General features: G+C 40.2%; 1 protein-coding gene across 1 annotated transcript in view; it reads right to left on the bottom strand.

The window, feature by feature from the left end:
• Positions 1–242: 242 nt before the first annotated feature.
• Positions 243–20,100, bottom strand: part of LOC127881316 (uncharacterized) — a 50,006-nt gene continuing 30,148 nt past the window's right edge. Inside the window, exons 8-13 of the mRNA XM_052429071.1 lie at positions 11,505–11,582; positions 10,399–10,572; positions 10,048–10,146; positions 2,085–3,548; positions 990–1,775; positions 243–941 (exon numbers count right to left, since the gene is read on the bottom strand). Coding sequence (XP_052285031.1) covers positions 3,523–3,548; positions 10,048–10,146; positions 10,399–10,572; positions 11,505–11,582 — 377 coding nt within the window. The 3' untranslated portion in view covers positions 243–941; positions 990–1,775; positions 2,085–3,522. The remainder of the gene's footprint in view (positions 942–989; positions 1,776–2,084; positions 3,549–10,047; positions 10,147–10,398; positions 10,573–11,504; positions 11,583–20,100) is intronic.

The following is a 20,100-nucleotide window of genomic DNA, read 5'->3' as shown; positions in this document are numbered from 1 at the left end:
TAAATCTGAGTTTGATTTCTGATACAATTTTGTACTTTAATTTTAATTATTGATCCATTACTGCAGTAGCTTTCCTAGAATTGTGCACTATTAATGTTATTTGTTCAGGTAAAACAGAACGATGAACAATTAAAGTGACTGTCCTGTTTAATGGATGGGAATTCGCTTTTCATGTTCAAATCTTTAAAAAAAATATCTACCACTATTCGCCCTGTTTTTAAGAAGAAAACGTAACTCAAACAAATTGTTTAGTTTTATTTGTATATGCGAACTTCTGTGCAATAATTTGCTGAAAGAAAGAAGGACAAAAAGCAACACAACTGAAGAGAAAGTACAACCCAATAACCATGCAACAAAAACTTCATATTCATATTAGAGTATTATGCGAAATTTACAAAGCAGTATCGTCTTATTAACAATGTTGTTAAATTATGCAAATGATAATATATACTTAAATTTAACAGGCCATTCGTTTGAATGTCTGCAACAACAAAATATATACTAGCCCTTATAACTACAGTGTTATTTTTCCAGTATCAGATTTATAGATTTCAAACATTAAAGAAACATGAGCGCACAATGTGATAGATAGTGGTTTTCAACATGAAACAAAGATGGTAATTCATTATGTGACATAGAGATTTCCAATATGAAATAAAGATGAGAACAGTGTGATATATAGGGGCATCTGCCATGAGACAAAGAGATCAGAGCATACATGTTACTTGAGAAATATGGTTATCCAACATGAAACAAAAAATGATAACAAAACAAGATGTGAATGGTTATCCAACATGAAACAAAAAATGATAACAAAACAAGATGTAAATGGTTATCCAACATGAAACAAAAAATGATAACAAAACAAGATGTGAATGGTTATCCAACATGAAACAAAAAATGATAACAAAACAAGATGTGAATGGTTATCCAACATGAAACTAAAAATGATAACAAAACAAGATGTGAAGGGTTATTCAACATGGAACAAAAAATGATAACAAAACAAGATGTGAATGGTTATCCAACATGAAACAAAAATGATAACAAAACAAGATGTGAATGAATATCCAACATGAAACAAAATGATAACAGAACAAGATGTGAATGGATATCCAACATGAAACAAAATAACATGTGTAGGAATATCCAACATGAAACAAAATGACAAAACGATGTGAAATAAATGGGTTTACAGCATAAAACAAAAAATGAAAACACCGTGTTTGATATTTATGGTTTCCAAAATGGTATAATGAAGAGGGCAAAACGTGCATAGAGTAGTTGCAAAATGAAAAACACATTAGAAATAAGAAAGTGTAAGATATTGGTGTTTTCAAAATTAGACAAACAAAAGAAAACCAATGTGACATACATAAAGGTTAAAGGTGCGGTTTATAGTCTGCTCGATAACGTATGCATCTTCAGCCGACTTCGACATAAATCCCAGTTGTTGTTTACATTTTGTGACATAATTTGATGTTGCAATGTCATTTCAGCAAAATAACAAAATGCGATTGGTCAATCGAACAAAAATAAGCCCATGAAAACACTTAACAAGAGCTGTCACCATAGGATGACTTATGCCCCCTACAAACGCTTGATAGAAGTTATGAGCTTTTTTCGAAACCTAAACGCGGACCCTAAGTTCAAGGTCAAGGTCACAGGGGTCAAAATTTGTGTGCGTATGGAAAGGCCTTGTCCATATACACATTCATACCAAATATGAAGGTTATATCTCAAGGGACATAGAAGTTATGAGCATTTTTCAAAACCTAAACGCTGACCCTAACTTCAAGGTCAAGGTCACAGGGGTCAAAATTTGTGTGCGTATGGAAAGGCCTTGTCCATATACGCATGCATACCAAATATGAAGGTTATATCTCAAGGGACATAGAAGTTATGAGCATTTTTCGAAACCTAAACGCAGCTTTCGAAACCTAAACGGGGGCCCTAAGTTCAAGGTCAAGGTCACCGGGGTAAATTTGTTTGTGCTTATGGAAAGGCCTTGGCCATATACACATGCATACCAAATATGAAGGTTATATCTCAAGGGACATAGAAGTATGAGCATTTTTCGAAACCTAAACGCAGATTTCGAAACCTAAACGCGGACCCTAAGTTCAAGGTCAAGGTCACAGGGGTAAAAATTTGTGTGCGCATGGAAAGGCCCTGTTCATATACACATGCATACCAAAGATGAAGGTTATATCTCAAGGGGCATAGAAGTTATGAGCATTTTTCGAAACCTAAACGCAAAGTGTGACGGAAAGACGGACAGACAGACAGACTGACAGACAGACGGACAGTCCGATCACTATATGCCTCCTTTTCTTTGAAAGGGGGCATAAAAAGTATATTACACATGTGTACGTTAAAATATTCGTAATGGTTATATTAAATGGGAAACAGGGTATGGCATGTGATAAAAAAGGTTTTCAAAATAAACCCATGAAAAAACACATCTGGTAAACACAACAAAGTCTTATTCATTATCAATAAGCAAAACAACCAATAACATGAGGTCCGCGGTCAGAGACTTGTACCCCCCAAACAGGGCCTTGACACTGGAATTTGTGTGTCACAGTGACCTTGACCTTTGACCTAGTGACCCCAATTTCAATCGGTCTAATCTACTGTCCAAGGCCATTGCACATGTGAAGTATCAAGTAAATCAGTCAATTCATTGACGAGTTATTGATCCAGAACGATTTTCACACTCATTGCGACAGTGACCTTTACCTTTTACCCAGTAACCCCAATTTCAATAGGGTTCATCTACTGTACAAGGCCAATGCACATGTGAAGTGTCAAGGCAATAAGTCAATTGTTGACCATATATTGATCGTAAATGATTTTCACACTTATTGTGACAGTGACCTTTGACCTAGTCACCCCAATTTCAATAGGGGCCATCTACTGTCCAAGACCTATGCACATGAGAAGTATCAAGCCAATTGGTTTATCAGTTGACGAGTTATTGATCAGAAACGATTTTCACACTTATTGTGACAGTGACCTTGACCTAGCGACCCCAATTTCGATAGGGGTCATCTACTGTCCAAGGCCAATGCACATGGGGCGTATCAAGCAAAACGGTCCCTCCGTTCACAAGTTATTGATAAAAAACGAACTAGTCTACCAACAGACAAAACGACCAACCGACTGACAGACCGACCAACGTCCAGCAAAACAATATACCCCTTCTTCTTCCAAGGTGGGCATAAAAAAAGAAAGAAGCCAAACATACAGCTGTAAGGATTTTAATAATATAATATAAAAAAGTAAAACTCCAGCTGCTGGAGCAGTATTGCATTCTAATTACATACAATTAGTTGGTCCTTTATTTAAGACAAGTGACCAATTGCCAAAACAGTACAAACAGCACAATACATAACAACATAAACACATGTAAGAATAAAGCGGGGGTCACCGCCTTGAAACAGTCAATGCAAAGCATTGGGGGTATAAAACGGTTTTAGAGCGCTCAATCTCTCACTTGGCCCAATAAGGATGCTGTATTCATCCTTCATCGTCCTCCGTAGCATCTGAAAAAGCATAGTAGGACTCTTAAAAATGAAGTATTTATCTGTCACAAAACACTGTAAAACAAGGGCTGTTTGTAAAACATGCATGCCCCCCCATATGGGCTCTCTGTTGTAGTGATAGCCATTGTGTGAATATGTTTTTTGTCACTGTGACCTTGACCATGGACCTAGTGACCTGAAAATCAATAGGGGTCATCTGCCAGTCATGATCAATGTACCTATGAAGTTTCATGATCCTAGCCATGAGCGTTCTTGAGTTATCATCCGGAAACCATTTTACTATTTCGGGTCACCGTGACCTTGACCTTTGACCTAGTGACCTGAAAATCAATAGGGTTCATCTGCGAGTCATGATCAATGTCTACCTATCAAGTTTCATGATCCTAGGAATAAGCGTTCTTGAGTTATCATCCGGAAACCATTTTACTTTTTCGGGTCACCGTGACCTTGACCTTTGACCTAGTGACCTGAAAATCAATAGGGGTCATCTGCGAGTCATGATCAATGTACATATGAAGTTTCATGATCCTCGGCATAAGGGTTCCTGAGATATTATCCGGAAACCATTTTACTATTTTGGGTCACCGTGTCTTTGACCTTTGACCTAGTGACCTGAAAATCAATAGAGGTAATCTGCCAGCAATTATCAAACTACCTACGAAGTTTCATAATCCTAGGCATAAGCGTTCTTGAGTTATCATCCGGAAACCATTTTACTATTTCGGGTCACTGTGACCTTGACCTTTGACCTAGTGACCTGAAAATCAATTGGGGTCATCTGAGAGTCATGATCAATCTACCTATCAAGTTTCATGATCCTAGGCCTAAGCGTTCTTGAGTTATCCGGAAATTATTTTACTATTTCAGGTCACTGTGACCTTGACCTTTGACCTAGTGACCTGAAAATCAATAGGGGTCAACTGCGAGTCATGATCAGTGTACCTATGAAGTTTCATGATTCTAGCCCCAAGCGTTCTTGAGTTATCATCCGGAAACCACCTGGTGGACGGACCGACCGACATGTGCAAAGCAATATACCCACTCTTCTTCGAAGGGGGGCATAATTACTTAGAAATTATTAACACACAAGATTAAACAAGAGGGCCTTAAAGGACAAAGGTTGCTCACCTGAGATACAAAGGAACTGACCTGCTCAATGAAGACCCAAGATATCATTAGAACAAATGTTCTGACCAAGTTTCATGAAGAGTGAACAATAAATATAAGAAATGACATTACATGAGCAATTTTGACCCATATATTTGACCTTGAAGGATGACCATGACCTTGACCTTTCACCACTCAAAATGTGCAGCTCCATGAGATACACATGCATGCCAAATATCAAGTTGCTATCTTCAATTTTGCAAAAGTACTCATAAAATGAGCGATTTTGGCCACATATATTTGACCTCTGACCTTGAAGGATGACTCTGACCTTGAAGGATGACCTTGACCTTGACCTCTCACCACTCAAAATGTGCAGCTCCATGAGATACACATGCATGCCAAATATCAAGTTGCTATCTTGAATATTGAAATATTGCAAAAGTGTACATTAAATGAGCGATTTTGACCCATATATTTGACCTTGAAGGATGACCTTGACCTTTCAACACTCAAAATGTGCAGCTCCATGAGATACATATGCATGCCAAATATCAAGTTGCTATCTTCAATATTGCAAAAGTTATTGCAAATGTTAAAGTTGGCGCAAACCAACAGACCAACCAACCAACAGACCAACAGACAGGGCAAAAACAATATGTCCCCCACTACTATAGTGGGGGACATAAAAACAAACGTTCATACCAAGCATAATGAAGATTGGAAATAAACGTGACTTTAAGAATGTTAACAAGTTATTACTGTATCCATATAAGGAAAAATGCCCTGCCTCCTGGCCGCCATGTTTTTTGACCAACCAGAACCATTTTCCAACTTGTCCAAGATATTATTGGAACCAATCTTCTGATTAAGTTTCATTAAGATCAGACAATAAATGTGGCATCAAGAGTGTTAACAAGGTTTTGAGTATAGTAATATATATAGTCATATAAGGAAAAATGCCCCGCCACATTGTGGCCATGTCTTTCAACAGACCAGAACCATTTTCAAACTCGCCCAAGATACATGTATCATTAGAACAAATGTTCTGATTAAGTTTCATGAATGTGACTTTAATAGTGTAAACAAGTTTTTACTATAGCCATATTAGGTAAAATGCCCTGCCCCATGGCAGCCATGATTTTCAACCAACAAAAAACATTTTCGAACTCGTCCAATATCATTGCAACAAATCTTCTGACCAACTTTCATGATGATGGGACAATAAATGTGGCCTCTAAAGTGTTAACAAGTTTTACAAACGCCATATATAGCCATCTGCAAAAAAGGCCTGACCCCATGTGTCCATGATTTTCAACAGACCAGAATGAGTTTGGAACTCAATCTAGATGTCATTGGGACATCTGTTCTGACCAAGTTTTATGAAGATCGGACCATAAATTTGGCCTCTATGGTATTAACATGGTTTCACTATAGCCATATAAGAAAAAATGCCCAGCCAATTGGCAGCCATGTTTTTCAAGCAAACGTAACCATTTTCAAACTCGTCCAAGATATCTTTGAGACCAATCTTCTGACCAAATTTCATGAAGATTGGAAAATAAATGTGGCCTCTGGAATTTGCACAAGGCAAATGTTGATGAAGCACAACATACAACAGACTAAAGGCGATCACAAAGCTCACCATGAGTACATTGTGCTCAGGTGAGCTAAATACAAATATTCTGACCAAGTGTTATAAAGATTGGACAATATTTGATGTGACTTTTATAGTGTTAACAAGTTTTTACTATAGCCATATTAGGAACAAGAGGGTCAAGATGGCCCTAGTTCGCTCACCTTTTTTTACAAGGCCTTGTTCATTGCCTAGTTGAAAATTCAGTACTCAAGAGCATATTAGATTGGTTCTGTTCTGTTTGCTTTTGCAGTGTGAGCATATGATTAATTCTGATTGACTACAGTCCATTTGCATGGATCTTTTGCAATGCAAACATTTGCAAGTAATGCTAATTCTACATGTGTTTACAAGGTTTTTGTAAGATTTGGACCTTGTGACCAAGATTTTGACCCCACATGACCCAATGTCAAACTTTGCCTAGATATCATCAAATAATTACAACTTCTGTCACATTCATATAAATGTTGATTCTGATTGGATAATTTGTTCATGTGACCGGTTTTTCATTTTCCGATGAACCCACTTCGTATGCAAATTTAATCATGAATATTCATGGCGCTACTTTCTGGCCATAAACAAGTTGCCAAAATGACGTTATGTTTTGCGCGAAACTGAATGATGTTTTTTATTGGACAATAGAGAAATGACGTTATATTTTTTGCGCAACCTTCAACAATATACTGTTTTACGGAGATGAAACCAAAACTGAAAATAGATTCATACGCTAGATTAAAAAGGACTTTTATGACCCTTACCTCGATAGTATTTCAGCTTAAAGATCATTTTCTGCTGTAATTATAAGAATTGAATAGCATTTTTCTGCATTTCATCGGTGTATGAACTGTCGGGGAAAATACACCTAATTTATGCATTAACGCCGTTGGCGTTTATGACAATTAGGCGTAATTTTCCCGACAGCTCATACACCGATGAAATGCAGAAACATGCTATTCAATTCTTAAGTAAAACATCCTGGTCAAGTATCATCATTATTGGACCAAAACTATGGCCTCTAGTGTGTTTACAAGGTTTTTGTAAGATTAGACCCCATGAACTAGATTTTGTCCACACATTATCAAACGTCAAACTTGACCTAGATATTGTCCAGACAAACATCCTGGTCAAGTTTCAACATTATTGAACCAAAACTATGGCGTATGGAGTGTTTACGAGGTTTTTGTAAGATTTGACCTGGTTACCTATATTTTGACCCTCATGACCAAACATCAAACTTTGCTTACAAAAATAAATATTATGACCAAGATTCATACAATCTGAAACAAAATTGTGACCTCTTGAGTGTTTACAAGGATTTTGTATAATATAATGAAAATTTTGACAATCTATAGGCAATAATTCTAGCATTTATTATGCGATTTTGCTCATTATTAACCTTGACAGAGATCTTAAGGTGATATAGCTTCTCAGCAATTTTGATAAAGAATGCTTGAGAAATGTGAATGCTAGAGCGTTTACAAACAAAATGTGGACGGACGGTGGGACGACAGACAAAGACTAATCCTAAAACCTCACCTGAGCAATCAGGTGAGCTAAAAAGTGTGTGTTTTTTCACCAACCTGAGCCATTTTCCATCTTGTCCGAGATATCAATAAAACCAATGTCTTGACTAAGTTTCACAATGATTAAGCAAAAAATGTGACTTCTAGAGTGTTCACAAGGTATCTCTATAGTCATATAAGGAAAACTGCCCAATCCCCCCCTGGCGGCCATGTTTTTATACCGATCAGAACCATTTTCGTACACATCTGAGATATACATAAAACCAATGTTTTCACAAAGTTTCATGATGATTGGGCAAAAAATGTGACTTCTAGAGTGTTCACAAGCTTTTTTACTATATAAATATAAGGAAAATGCACCACCACCCCTGGCAGCCATGTTTACGGACCGGAACCGTTTTCAAACTCAACTCTTGTATCTAGGAAACAAATGTTCTGACCAAATTTCATGACGATTGGACCAAAAATATGACTTCTAGAGTGTTCACATGTTTTCACTTTATACATATAGAGAAAACTGCACCACCCCCTAGTGGCCATGTTTTTTCACTGATCTGGACCATTTTTGAACTCGTCCGAGAATTCAATGAATCAAATGTTTTGACTAAGTTCCATGATGATTGTGCAAAAATTGTGACCTCTAGAGTGATTACAAGGTTTCTCTATATCCAAATAAGGAAAACTGCCCCGCCCACTGGCGGCCATGGTTTTCAACTGACCGGAACAACTCAACCAACATATCATTAAGACAAACATTTTGACAAAGTGACATGAAGATTGGGCTTGAAATGTGACTTCTACAGTGTTTACGTTTTTCTTTTTTTGACCTAGTTTTTGACCCAGCATGACCAAGTTTAAAACTCGATCGAGGTATCATTGGGACAAATCTTCTGACCAAGTTTCATGAAGATCGGACAAGAAATGTGGCCTCTAGAGTGATTACAAGGTTTCTCTATAGCCAAATAAGGAAAACTGCCCCGCCCACTGGCAGCAATGGTTTTCAACAGACTGGAACCACTTTTGAACTCTACAAACATATCATTAAGACAAACATTTTTACAAAGTAACATGAAGATTGGGCATGAAATGTGACTTCTATAGTGTTTACAAGGTTTTTCATTTTTTTGACCTAGTGACCTAGTTTTTGACCCTGCATGACCCAGTTTCAAACTAAATCGAGGTATCATTGGGACAAATCGACCAAGTTGCATGAAGATCGGACAAGAAAATGTGGCCTCTAGTGTTGACAAGGTTTCTCTATAGCCAAATAAGGAAAACTGCCCCGCCCACTGGCGGCCATGTTTTTCAACGGACCAGAACCACTTTTGAACTCAACCAACATATTATTAAGACAAACATTTTGACAAAGTTACATGAAGATTGGGCATGAAATGTGACTTCTACAGTGTTTACAAGATTTTTCTTTATTATGACCTAGTGACCTAGTGTTTAACCCAGCATGGCCCAGTTTCAAACTCGATCGAAGTATCGTTGGGCCATTGTTTTTCAACCAACCAAAAACATTTTGGAACTTGTTCAAGATATCATTAGAACGAATGTTCTGACGTAGTATCATGAGGATTAGACAATAAATATTTCTTTTAGAGTGTTAACAAGTTTTTACAATAGCCATATATGGAAAAATGCCCCTCACCCTGGTGGCCATGTTTTTCCACCAACCGGACCCATTGTCGAACTTGTCCAAGATATTGTTGGGACAAATTTTCTGCCCAAGTTTCATGAAGATCGGACAATCATTGTGGTCTTTATAGAGTGTTAACAGGGTTTTACTATAGCCATTTACAGCCATATTAGGAAAAATGCCCCGCCCCTGGTGGCCATGTCTTTCAACCAATTGGAATCATTTTCGAACGTGTCCACGATATCATTGGGACGAATCTTCTGACCAAGTTTCATGAAGATCTGACAATAAATGTGGCCTCTCGAGAGTTAACAAGGTTTGACTTTAGCCATTTCAGGAAAAATGACCCGCCCCCTGGCGACCATGTTTTTCAAGCAACCGTGACCATTTTCAAACTTGTCCAAGATATCATTGAGACTAATATTCTGACCCAATTTCATTAAGATCAGACAATAAATGTGGCTTCTATTAACGTTCTGTTAACAAGGCAAATGTTGATACCACACAACGCACAACGGACATAAGGTGATCACAAAAGCTCACCATGAGCACATTGTGCTTAGGTGAGCTAAAATAAAATAAGAACTGTACCGTGATTAAGATTCACATTCAAGTCACTCATGTCGGAGCCTTCGCTTTCCTCTCTTTGAGTCTTTACTTGGTTGATATCAACCAAATCGACGGTATTCACTGGTTTAACAGAAAGAATACACATCTGTGTCTCAAAAATACATGTATTTAATATTAGTTAAAGATGCAAACATATAAAAGAAACAAATACCCCTGATGTTGTTAACATATAAGCAAAATTTCTCAAATTTCTGAAGTTCTTAAAAAAAACTTTGAACTTTATGGACCCTAAACAGCATTAAAGAATGTACCTGAAGGGATAAGGCTGTGACACAAGACACAGAGTAAATGTGTTTTAATTTATTTTCTTACGTTGGCTCCGCAAGTTTACTTCAGGTGGAACCCCTCTTCTGCTTGGCCTTGTTGCTCCTGTCAAGGATTGCACTATGGGGTCTGGCCTCTCTGCGTCTATCACCAGGTCATCAGTGACTCTGTTTTCTGTCACTGCCCTTATTGCCAGGTCAGTAGATGGTACTTGTTCTGTACCTATGCATAGAATTAGGCCTGAAGTGAGATTTGTTTAAATCACAGTATACATGTAGTCTGCATCATTCTTTATGTGTAGTTATAGAACTGATGTAAGTTATGCCAAAGAAATTTCTTGAAGAAAGTGTGCAAGCTGAGTTGGTCTTATAAATAGCATAGGACACATTAATGTTAGGATACAATTGTTGTCAGAGCATATCTGCTAAGCCTCAACATTATTGTATGCTTACTAACAGTCAGTAATTGTGTTCAATTGTATTTGTTCAATCATCTTCAAACAAATCACATTCACATAAAATTGTTACAGTCAACACTCCTTAACAATAGAGCTCCACCACAGGTACAACTACAAGCAAACCCAGTCTGCTAGAAAAATTGGAGCAAATAATAAAAGAGAGAACTTTGGGCATCAAGAAATTTTACAGCGAGACTGTTAATTAAGGAACTTGAAACACAACCAATCATAAAGAATAATAGCTGATTTATTGTATAGAGGATTTAATATATCAGTAAAGGACCTGATAACAAAATCAGACGACATTTTATGAGACTAAAACATGAGAATAAAAACGGTTTTAGAACGAAACAACAACGAACTGAGGAAAAGCAAATAGTTTATTATCATTTTCTAAAAATGTTGTGCTTTGATAATTAAGGATTAGGGTCGTTGAATCACATATCATATAGTAGTAAAATAGAGGCTGAAGAAGTATTTCTTCATACCAGAAAATTATAGACAGAAACAGAAAAAAACACCCTATGCCAATACCATGTAAAATGAGGACAATACCTATTATGAATACATTATGCTACACGTCTTATTTTATTTGAAATAATGCATTATAATGCATGACTAATGATTGCCATTTAGTTTTTTAAACTAAAATGTTCATCATGACTATTATTGGTTTTGATAAGAAACATGCTCATACCATCCAACACAACAGGAGTAGCAGTAGATGAAACCACAATTGGTTCAAGTATCGATCTGTTTTCCCCAGTATCACTCACTAAAAATCCAGAACAAAACATACTGCATGGTCAACACATGTTTATGTTATTATTCAGATTATTAACTATCAAGTTTATAAAAATACATGTAAAAAGCAGATGGCGCGAGGCCAGCTTTTGCCCCAGAGGTCAGATGTACACCAATATTTTATAGGACTTACATACACTGTTACACACCAACTATAAAACTTCAGCCCCTTTTAGATTCAGAGACTTTTTAAATTTCATTTCAGCACTAACAATTGTGCCTGTTCCCAGTTGCAAAATTGCAAAACTTGCCAATTTTGATACAAATGAGTGTTTTTATCATACTACCTAATGCTAGATATAACAAGACTATTGCCAAGCAATAAAAGTCCCCTACCAGCTCCACCATTGTCAGAAATTCCACCATTGTCAGAATATTTTTTTATTTGTTGCCATAGCAACCAGAATTTTTGATGTAGGAACAAAATGAAATGACGGGCATAATATCCATATTGCCATCTATCCATGTTCCAAGTTTCATGAAACATATTAAGAACTTTCAAAGTTATCGCAGGATCCAGAAAAACACCATTTTCAGCAGTATTTCTAGTCTATTTGTTTCCATAGCAACCAGAATTTTAGACGTAGGAACAAAATGAAATGATGTGCATAATTTCCATATTGCCATCTATATATGTTCCAAGTTTCATGAAAAAAAAAGAACTTTTAAAGTTATCGCAGGATCCAGAAAAACACCATTTTCAGCATTATTTGTAGTCTATTTGTTGCCAGAGCAACCACAATTTTTGACGTAGGAACAAAATTAAATGACTTGCATAATGTCCATATTGCCATCTATCCAAGTTTAAAGTTTCATGAAAAAAAATTAAGAACTTTTAAAGTTATCGCAGGTTTCAGAAAAATACACCATTTTCAGCAGTATTTCTAGTCTATTTGTTGCCATAGCAACCACAATTTTTGACGTAGGAACAAAATGAAATGACGTGCATAATGTCCATATTGCTATCTATCCATGTTTCAAGTTTCATGAAACAAGGGCTGTTTGTAAAACATGCATGCCCCCCATATGGGCTCTAAGTTGTAGTGACAGCCATTTTGTAAATATGTTTTTTGTCACTGTGACCTTGACCTTTGACCTCGTGACCTTAAAATCAATAGGGGTCATCTGCGAGTCATGATCAATGTACCTATCAAGTTTCATGATCCTAGCCATAAGCTCTCCTGAGTTATCATCAGGAAACCATTTTACTATTTCGGGTCACTGTGACCTTGACCTTTGACCTAGTGACCTGAAAATCAATAGGGGTCATCTGCCAGTCATGATCAATGTACCTATCAAGTTTCATGATCCTAGGCATAAGCGTTCTTGAGTTATCATTCGGAAACCATTTTACTATTTCGGGTCACCGTGACCTTGACCTTTGACCTAGTGACCTGAAAATCAATAGGGGTCATCTGCTAGTCATGATCAATCTACCTATCAAGTTTCATGATCCTAGGCATAAGGGTTCTTGAATTATCATCTGGAAACCATTTTACTATTTCGGGTTACCGTGACCTTGACCTTTGACCTAGTGACCTGAAAATCAATAGGGGTCATCTGCTAGTCATGATCAATCTACCTATCAAGTTTCATGATCCTAGGCATAAGGGTTCTTGAATTATCATCTGGAAACCATTTTACTATTTCGGGTCACCGTGACCTTGACCTTTGACCTAGTGACCTGAAAATCAATAAGGGTCATCTGCTAGTCATGATCAATCTACCTATGAAGTTTCATGATCCTAGGCATAAGCGTTCTTGAATTATCATCCGGAAACCATTTTACGATTTCGGGTCACAGTGACCTTGACCTTTGACCTAGTGACCTCAAAATCAATAGGGGTCACCTGTGAGTCATGATCAATGTACCTATGAAGTTTCATGATCCTAGGCCTAAGTGTTCTTGAGTTATCGTCTGACAACCACCTGGTGGACAGACCGACCGACAGACCGACCGACAGACATGAGCAAAGCAATATACCCCCTCTTCTTCGAAGGGGGGCATAAAAATATTAAGAACTTTTAGAGTTATCGCAGGATCCAGAAAACAAACATTTTCAGCAGTATTTCTAGTCTATTTGTTGCCATAGCAACCACAATTTTTGACGTAGGAACAAAATGAAATGACGTGCATAATGTCCATATTGCCATCTATCCATATTCCAAGTTTCATGAAAAAATATTAAGAACTTTTAGAATTATCACAGGATAAAAAAAACCCCACCATTTTCAGCAGTATTTCTAGTCTATTTGTTGCCATAGCTACCACAATTTTTGACGTAGGAACAAAATGAAATGACGTGCATAATGTCCATATTGCCATCTATCCATATTCCAAGTTTCATGAAAAAATATTAAGAACTTTTAGAGTTATCGCAGGATCCAGAAAAGTGTGACGGACTGACGGACGGACTGACGGATACAAAACCATAAGTCCCCTCCGGTGAAACCGGTAGGGGACTAATAAATGGAGGGAAATCAACAATATTCGCTCATGGTCATTTGCACCTAAATTTCGCTTAAACCACATCCAAACACCGTTCAGAGGTGTCGGATATAATGATTCCATACAATGAGGTAGGAAATAATGTTAAACAAAAGTTAAAATTATCTCAGTGTTAGAAGTGTGATTGAGTGCACTGTAGGCTCGGTAAGTTGGTACACTTTAGAGATGACAGTCCCGAGGTATATGATCTTACTCTTCAGTTCAGACACTGTTCTAAAGACTCCTTGAGAACCCACAATGCTATTACTATTCTCCTCTTCCTCTGAATCATGCAAGGTACTTGTTAATGACTGGCATATTTATGTTCTATGATCTACAAAAAGTACTGATTACATCCTCTACAGATCACGTTATTTTGCCCCAAAAAGGACGCAAGTTTACTGACATACTTATATAATGTTTAGTAGAGGAAAACCCATAAAAGATGACCACACAATTATAAAGAAATATACCCTCTGAAAACAAATTTTTCTAGTAAAATTCATTTTAATTAGTAATTACTTACCTGCTATCATATTTCTACTCACTCGGAAGGATCGTAATTAATCCGGAAACTTTCTGTCCAAAGAATCCCACACTTTTCATAAACCTGTCGGTCATGTCAGAACGGTCACATAGTGCCGTGTAGCCGTATAACCAAAACGGGATATTACCCAGAATCACTCTTATTCCAATAAACAATATGAAAATATTAGACGAAGAGCAGGGTGGGAGGTGGGACTTAACGATAGCAGGTAAGTAATTACTAATTAAAATGAATTTTACTAGAAAAATTTGTTTCAATAGCTTAATTACGTTACCTGCTATCATATTGCTGACTTTGCAGCTGCGGCGGGAAGGTTCGCGAAAATCTCCCCATCACAGCGGAACCCATATCTCGGGTTCTCAGCTAATCTTCGTTATTACGGTATTAACTTAATTCACGGATAAGCGTAATATACCTATGCCGTAGAAGATACCACCGTTTGTGCAACCACAAGGGGGCCCAACAAATACAAGTTGTCCTGTTGGCACTCCAGAGAACGAAGATAAAAAGATGAAAAAGTGGTCTGATTCCTCCAGAAAGCAGCTTGAAGCACGTCAGAGAGTGGGGTATGATTAATATACGCCCACGAAGCCGACATTGCTCGTAATTCATGCGGTCTAATCTTAAAAAGGGATGAATCCCTTGAAGAAAGAGAAGAGTAAGCCCTTTTTATAGTCGAGGCTACCCAACGGGAAATAGAAGCCGCAGACACATCACCCCCCCCTTTTTAAGGGAATGAAGAGTCTCTTGCGCGAACCTCGAATAGACTTAACTCTACTAAGATAGAACTTCAAAGACCTGACAGGGCAGAGGAGTCTATCTTCATCTTCATTTCCACAAGTTCTAGAAAGACTTGGGACCTTGAAGGGTTTAGAAGCCATTGAGGGGAGTTGATTTTTAGCAAGGAATCCTGGCTGACACAACAAAGTGACAGAGCCATCGGAGGAATTAAAACGAAGATGGCTTTCTTCGATAGAAAGAGCATGAATTTCACTTCTACGTTTGGATGAAGCCATGGTAAGAAGGAAAACGGTCTTCCAGGTTAGGAACTGTTAAGAAGCCTGATTAAGGGGTTCATAGGGAGCTTTAATAAGCGATCCAAGAACACAAGCCAAATCCCATTTGGGGGTAAGAGAACAAAACACAGGACGTTTAAGTTCCATGGCTCGGATCAGTTCCGAAATGGCTGGGTCAGCACAGACTTGTGATGACTTACGAAAAGCCAAGGTATGCGAAAGCACAGATCTGTATCCTTTGATGGAGCTAAGAGAAAGTTTCTTATCATCAAAGAGATAGATTAGAAAATCCGCTATGCATCTAGCAGAGGGATTGAGGGGATCAATTTTCCCTCGAACACACCAATTAGAGAAGAGTTTCCAGCAAGCATCATAGACTGCTCTGGTGGACTTTCTCCTTGCAGAGGCAACGAGCGTTGAAGCCCAGACAGAAAAGCGTTTCTTCTGCAGGGATTGCCTGATAACGGCCAGACGTGTAAGTGGAACATGTCTGGATCCACTTGAAGTCTGCCTCTCTGAGATAGGAGATCTGACCTGTGCGGGAGTTCCCTGGGAAATTCGCACAGGAGACCGAGAAGGTCGTTGAACCAGGATCTCCTGGGCCACCAAGGGGCTATCAGGAGGATCCGACAAGAGCTCACACTGATTTTCCCTAAGATTTGGGGAATTAGAATGGGTGGGGGATAAGCGTAAGCGTCCAGTTGATCCCAATCGAACGAAAGCGCGTCTACCGCCCACGCTGCTGGTTCGTACACTGGACTCACATACAGAGGAAGTCTGTGGTTGTCTCTGGTCGCAAACAGGTCGACCAGTGGATAACCGAATGTGAGGAATATCTGTTGGCCACTTCCTGATGAAGTGTCCACTCCGATGGAAGTAACTGGTGTTTGCGAGACAAACCGTCCGCCAGGGCGTTGAGACGACCTGGTATGTGTTTGGAAAAGAGAGAGACGTTGAGGCTCTTGCAAAGAACAAGTAAGTTCATTGTTTCCAGATACAGGGAGTGAGAGTGTGTACCGCCCTGTTTCTGGATGTAAGCCACGACTGATGTGTTGTCTGTCGATACCATCACACACGAGTCCCGAAGATGTGATTGGAATTAAAAAACAGCTAGAAAGACTGCTCGCATTTCGAGATTGTTTATGTGCAGGAGAGACTCCTGAGGAGACCACAATCCTGATAATGTCAGGCTGCGGGGTTCCAGGTGAGCGCCCCAACCTTCCATGCTCGCATCCGTTATGAGATATACAGAAGGTTGCGGGGGGAAGAAGCGGTACTCCTGCCAACAGAGTCTCCTCGTCTAGCCACCATTGAAGGTGGGGGACTAAGGACGGAAGAATGGGAATCTGTGTTAGCAGATTGTCTGGAGACCATTTCCATCGAGCTGAGAGATAGTGCTGAAGAGGACGTAGGAAGAGACGTCCCAACTGCACGAAGTCTGCTACAGAGCTCAGGATACCGTTGAGTGAGAGGAAATCTTGAGCTGTGATATGAGATTGGGACAGCACCCCTCTGACCTTCAAAAGGAGGTCTGATACACGTTGCGGTGAGACCCTGACCCGATTGATGTGGGTCAGAAAATTCATTCCCACGAATATGAAATCCTGAGAGGGAATGAGGTCTGACTTGGCTACATTGAGAAGGAGTCCTAAAGAGAGGAGCTCCTTCCAAGAGAACTCTAGGTGTAGCAGAGCTGGTGTAAGAGCCAATCGTCGAAATACTGAAGCAGTTGAACCCCGTGTAATTGGAGGTGTGCGCCCACTGCGGCCATGAGTTTGGTGAAGCTGTGGCCAATCCAAAGGGCATCGCCCGAAACTGGTAGACCTGGCCTCGAAAGGAGAAGCGCAGGTACTTCCGGTAGTTGGGATGGATAGGAACATGGAAGAATGCATCTTCCAGGTCCAAGGAAACCCCCCAGTGCATGGGTTTGATGGAGCGCCGAATGAAGGCAGGAGTCTCCATCTTGAAAGTAGGTTTGACTAGAAACGTGTTGAACACTTTTAAGTCTATGACTGGTCTCCAGGAGCCGCTTTTCTTTTAAACAAGGAAAAGGCGACTGTAAAATCCTGGAGAACAAGGGTCGTGAACCCTTTCTACCCCCTGTTTTTCCAGGAGTCCGAGAATGGAGTCTGGAAGTTGTGAATGCGGAGATAACAGATCTATTGGGACGTGAGAGAGTGGGGGCCTTTTTTCGAATTGAAGAGTGAGGCCTTGTGTGACAAGAGAATGAACCCACGCGTCTGAAGTTATTTGGAGCCATCGATTTGCGAAGTGCATAAGTCTGGCCCCGACTGGTACCTCCGGCATCGGAGGTTGTGGCGGTAGAAAGGGGTATGACCTAGGGCTGACCTTTTGGAGGTCCACCCTTGCCGGAAGAAGGATTAAATGACTTCTTGTCCGCATTGGGTTTGCCCTTACTCCAATTTTGGTTTACAGAAGGCTTCCGATAGGAAGATGTTCTGTTCTGAAAAGGAGGCCTATTTGTGGGCTGACGTGGAGCAGACGGACGCTTAGTAGGGAAACTGTCCCTTTTAGCGTTCTTGGCCGGTAGGGCTCCTGGGGGCTTAGAAGCAGGGCGCTTAAAAACCACAGGGCGCTGGCCAGAGTTGCTCCTAGCTAAGGAGGCATGTATCTGATCTTCACGATCAGCAGTAAGTGCCGACTGTATCCTCCCTCCGAAAAGAGAATCTGCTGTTAGTGGAGCAGTTTGAAGGGAGTTAACGCCCGTTTCCAAAAGGAAATTATTGGGCAAGGAAGAGAGGATGAGGTCTCTCCGAAGCCTTAACATCTCAGACATAGACGACGCAGCATTGTGAGATAAACACTGCGTAGTACGTGAAAGATGTATCAACAAGGCACGGAGCTCCTCTGGGATTGAATCAGAGAGCTCCCAAACCAAGGTTAAGGCTGTGGCTGCCATGAGATCTAGCTGGCTAGCCAGACCTATGGAACAGCGTTCTCTCAGCTCCCAATTTTCCAACAGGGAAAGAGGGACTGCTGTATGGGTAAATGATGAAGGCATTGTAAGTGACAGCTTACTAATGTCAGCATCAGGAACCGGAAGTTTGGAAAGGTCCAAACCGGTAGAAGGGTCGGGTACCCGGGCCTTATAACTTTTCCCGCCGTCCATCTGTTTAGGCTCCATCAGCTCTTTAGGGGCTTTCCATGGAGATGGCGAAGGCTTATTGGCTGGCTCAAGTGGAAGAGCCAATAGGAAGGCAGAGATCCACTCGGAAAGTCGCCTTACTTATCCTGCCGGGCTCTCGTCTGCGGGCTACCTGTTCTGTAACGGTAACTGCAGATCCTGTGAGAGACAAGGAAGGGCGGGGGCAGAAGTCCTCATCTAAGGTATTGAACATTAGTTCGTAAACCTGATTGATGGAGGCCAAATAATAAAGTTCGGCCTCATTAGACTCCGAACCCGCCTCAATCGAACCGTTTGCGGGAGCATTGGATTAATTGAAACCGGTGGATACAGAAGTAGAAATACTAGATTCATTCGCTTCTTTCATGAGAGAATTGTTTTCCGGCACCATCAAAGATATAGCTGGTGAGTTAGGTCTATCAGAGATCAAGTCAGCAGACTCACTTTGAATACCAGCGGTCGCTGGTAAAGGATCAGTCGAAAAAGGGACAAAGATTCCCGGCGACTGTTGGATCCACAAAGTATTGGGATTTGATGGTGTAGTGGCAGCCCAGGGTATACTTCTATGCAATGTGGAAGAGACCCGTGGGGCTGAAAACACAGCCGAAGTGGTTAGATTAACCCCTGTACCTTGAGCCTGATATGTATGCAAACTAGTGTTTGAATACAAATTATGCTCAGTGGTTGTAGGAACGGCTGAAGTGTGTGTTGAGGCCAAATAGAGGCCGACACACGTGGAAGGGTGTCAATAGATTCCTCAGAGAAGGATCGACTAGGGGACCTAGGAGTCCGAGAGCGCCTAATAGAGGAAGGTCTATGTCCCTTATCCCTGCGATGCCGAGACACTGTTCGGCGGCGCTGGGAATGATGTTTCCTGATCGAACGTCTCCCAGAGCGCTGGCGTGATCGCTCTTTACGAGGCAATCTACGCCGAGAAACACTCGGTGAGCGTGAACGACGTCCCCTCCGATAATGATGAGGGCTAGTTGAAGTAGACGATGAGTCATACGACGACAAGCCCGAGGTGGAGGAGTAGCCGGAAACATCAGACACTACGCGTTTACGTCTGTGACTCACAGTAGAAACGCGGCTGCGTCTACCTTTGTGGAGTACTGACAAGGTAGTGTCAACATCTACGGTGACCGGAACGGTCTGTGGCACAGACCGGTACCCGACCGGTGACCGGACCGGTCAATGACCGGTGACCGGAGCAGTCATAGCATGACCGGTGACTGGACCGGTTAATGACCTGTGACCGGATCGGTCATAGCATGACCGGTGACGGGACCGGTC

Source organism: Dreissena polymorpha, chromosome 5 (assembly GCF_020536995.1).
Source record: "Dreissena polymorpha isolate Duluth1 chromosome 5, UMN_Dpol_1.0, whole genome shotgun sequence".
Taxonomy (NCBI): domain Eukaryota; kingdom Metazoa; phylum Mollusca; class Bivalvia; order Myida; family Dreissenidae; genus Dreissena; species Dreissena polymorpha.
Note: the sequence above shows the minus strand (reverse complement) of the source record. Positions and strands in the feature narration are given on the sequence as shown.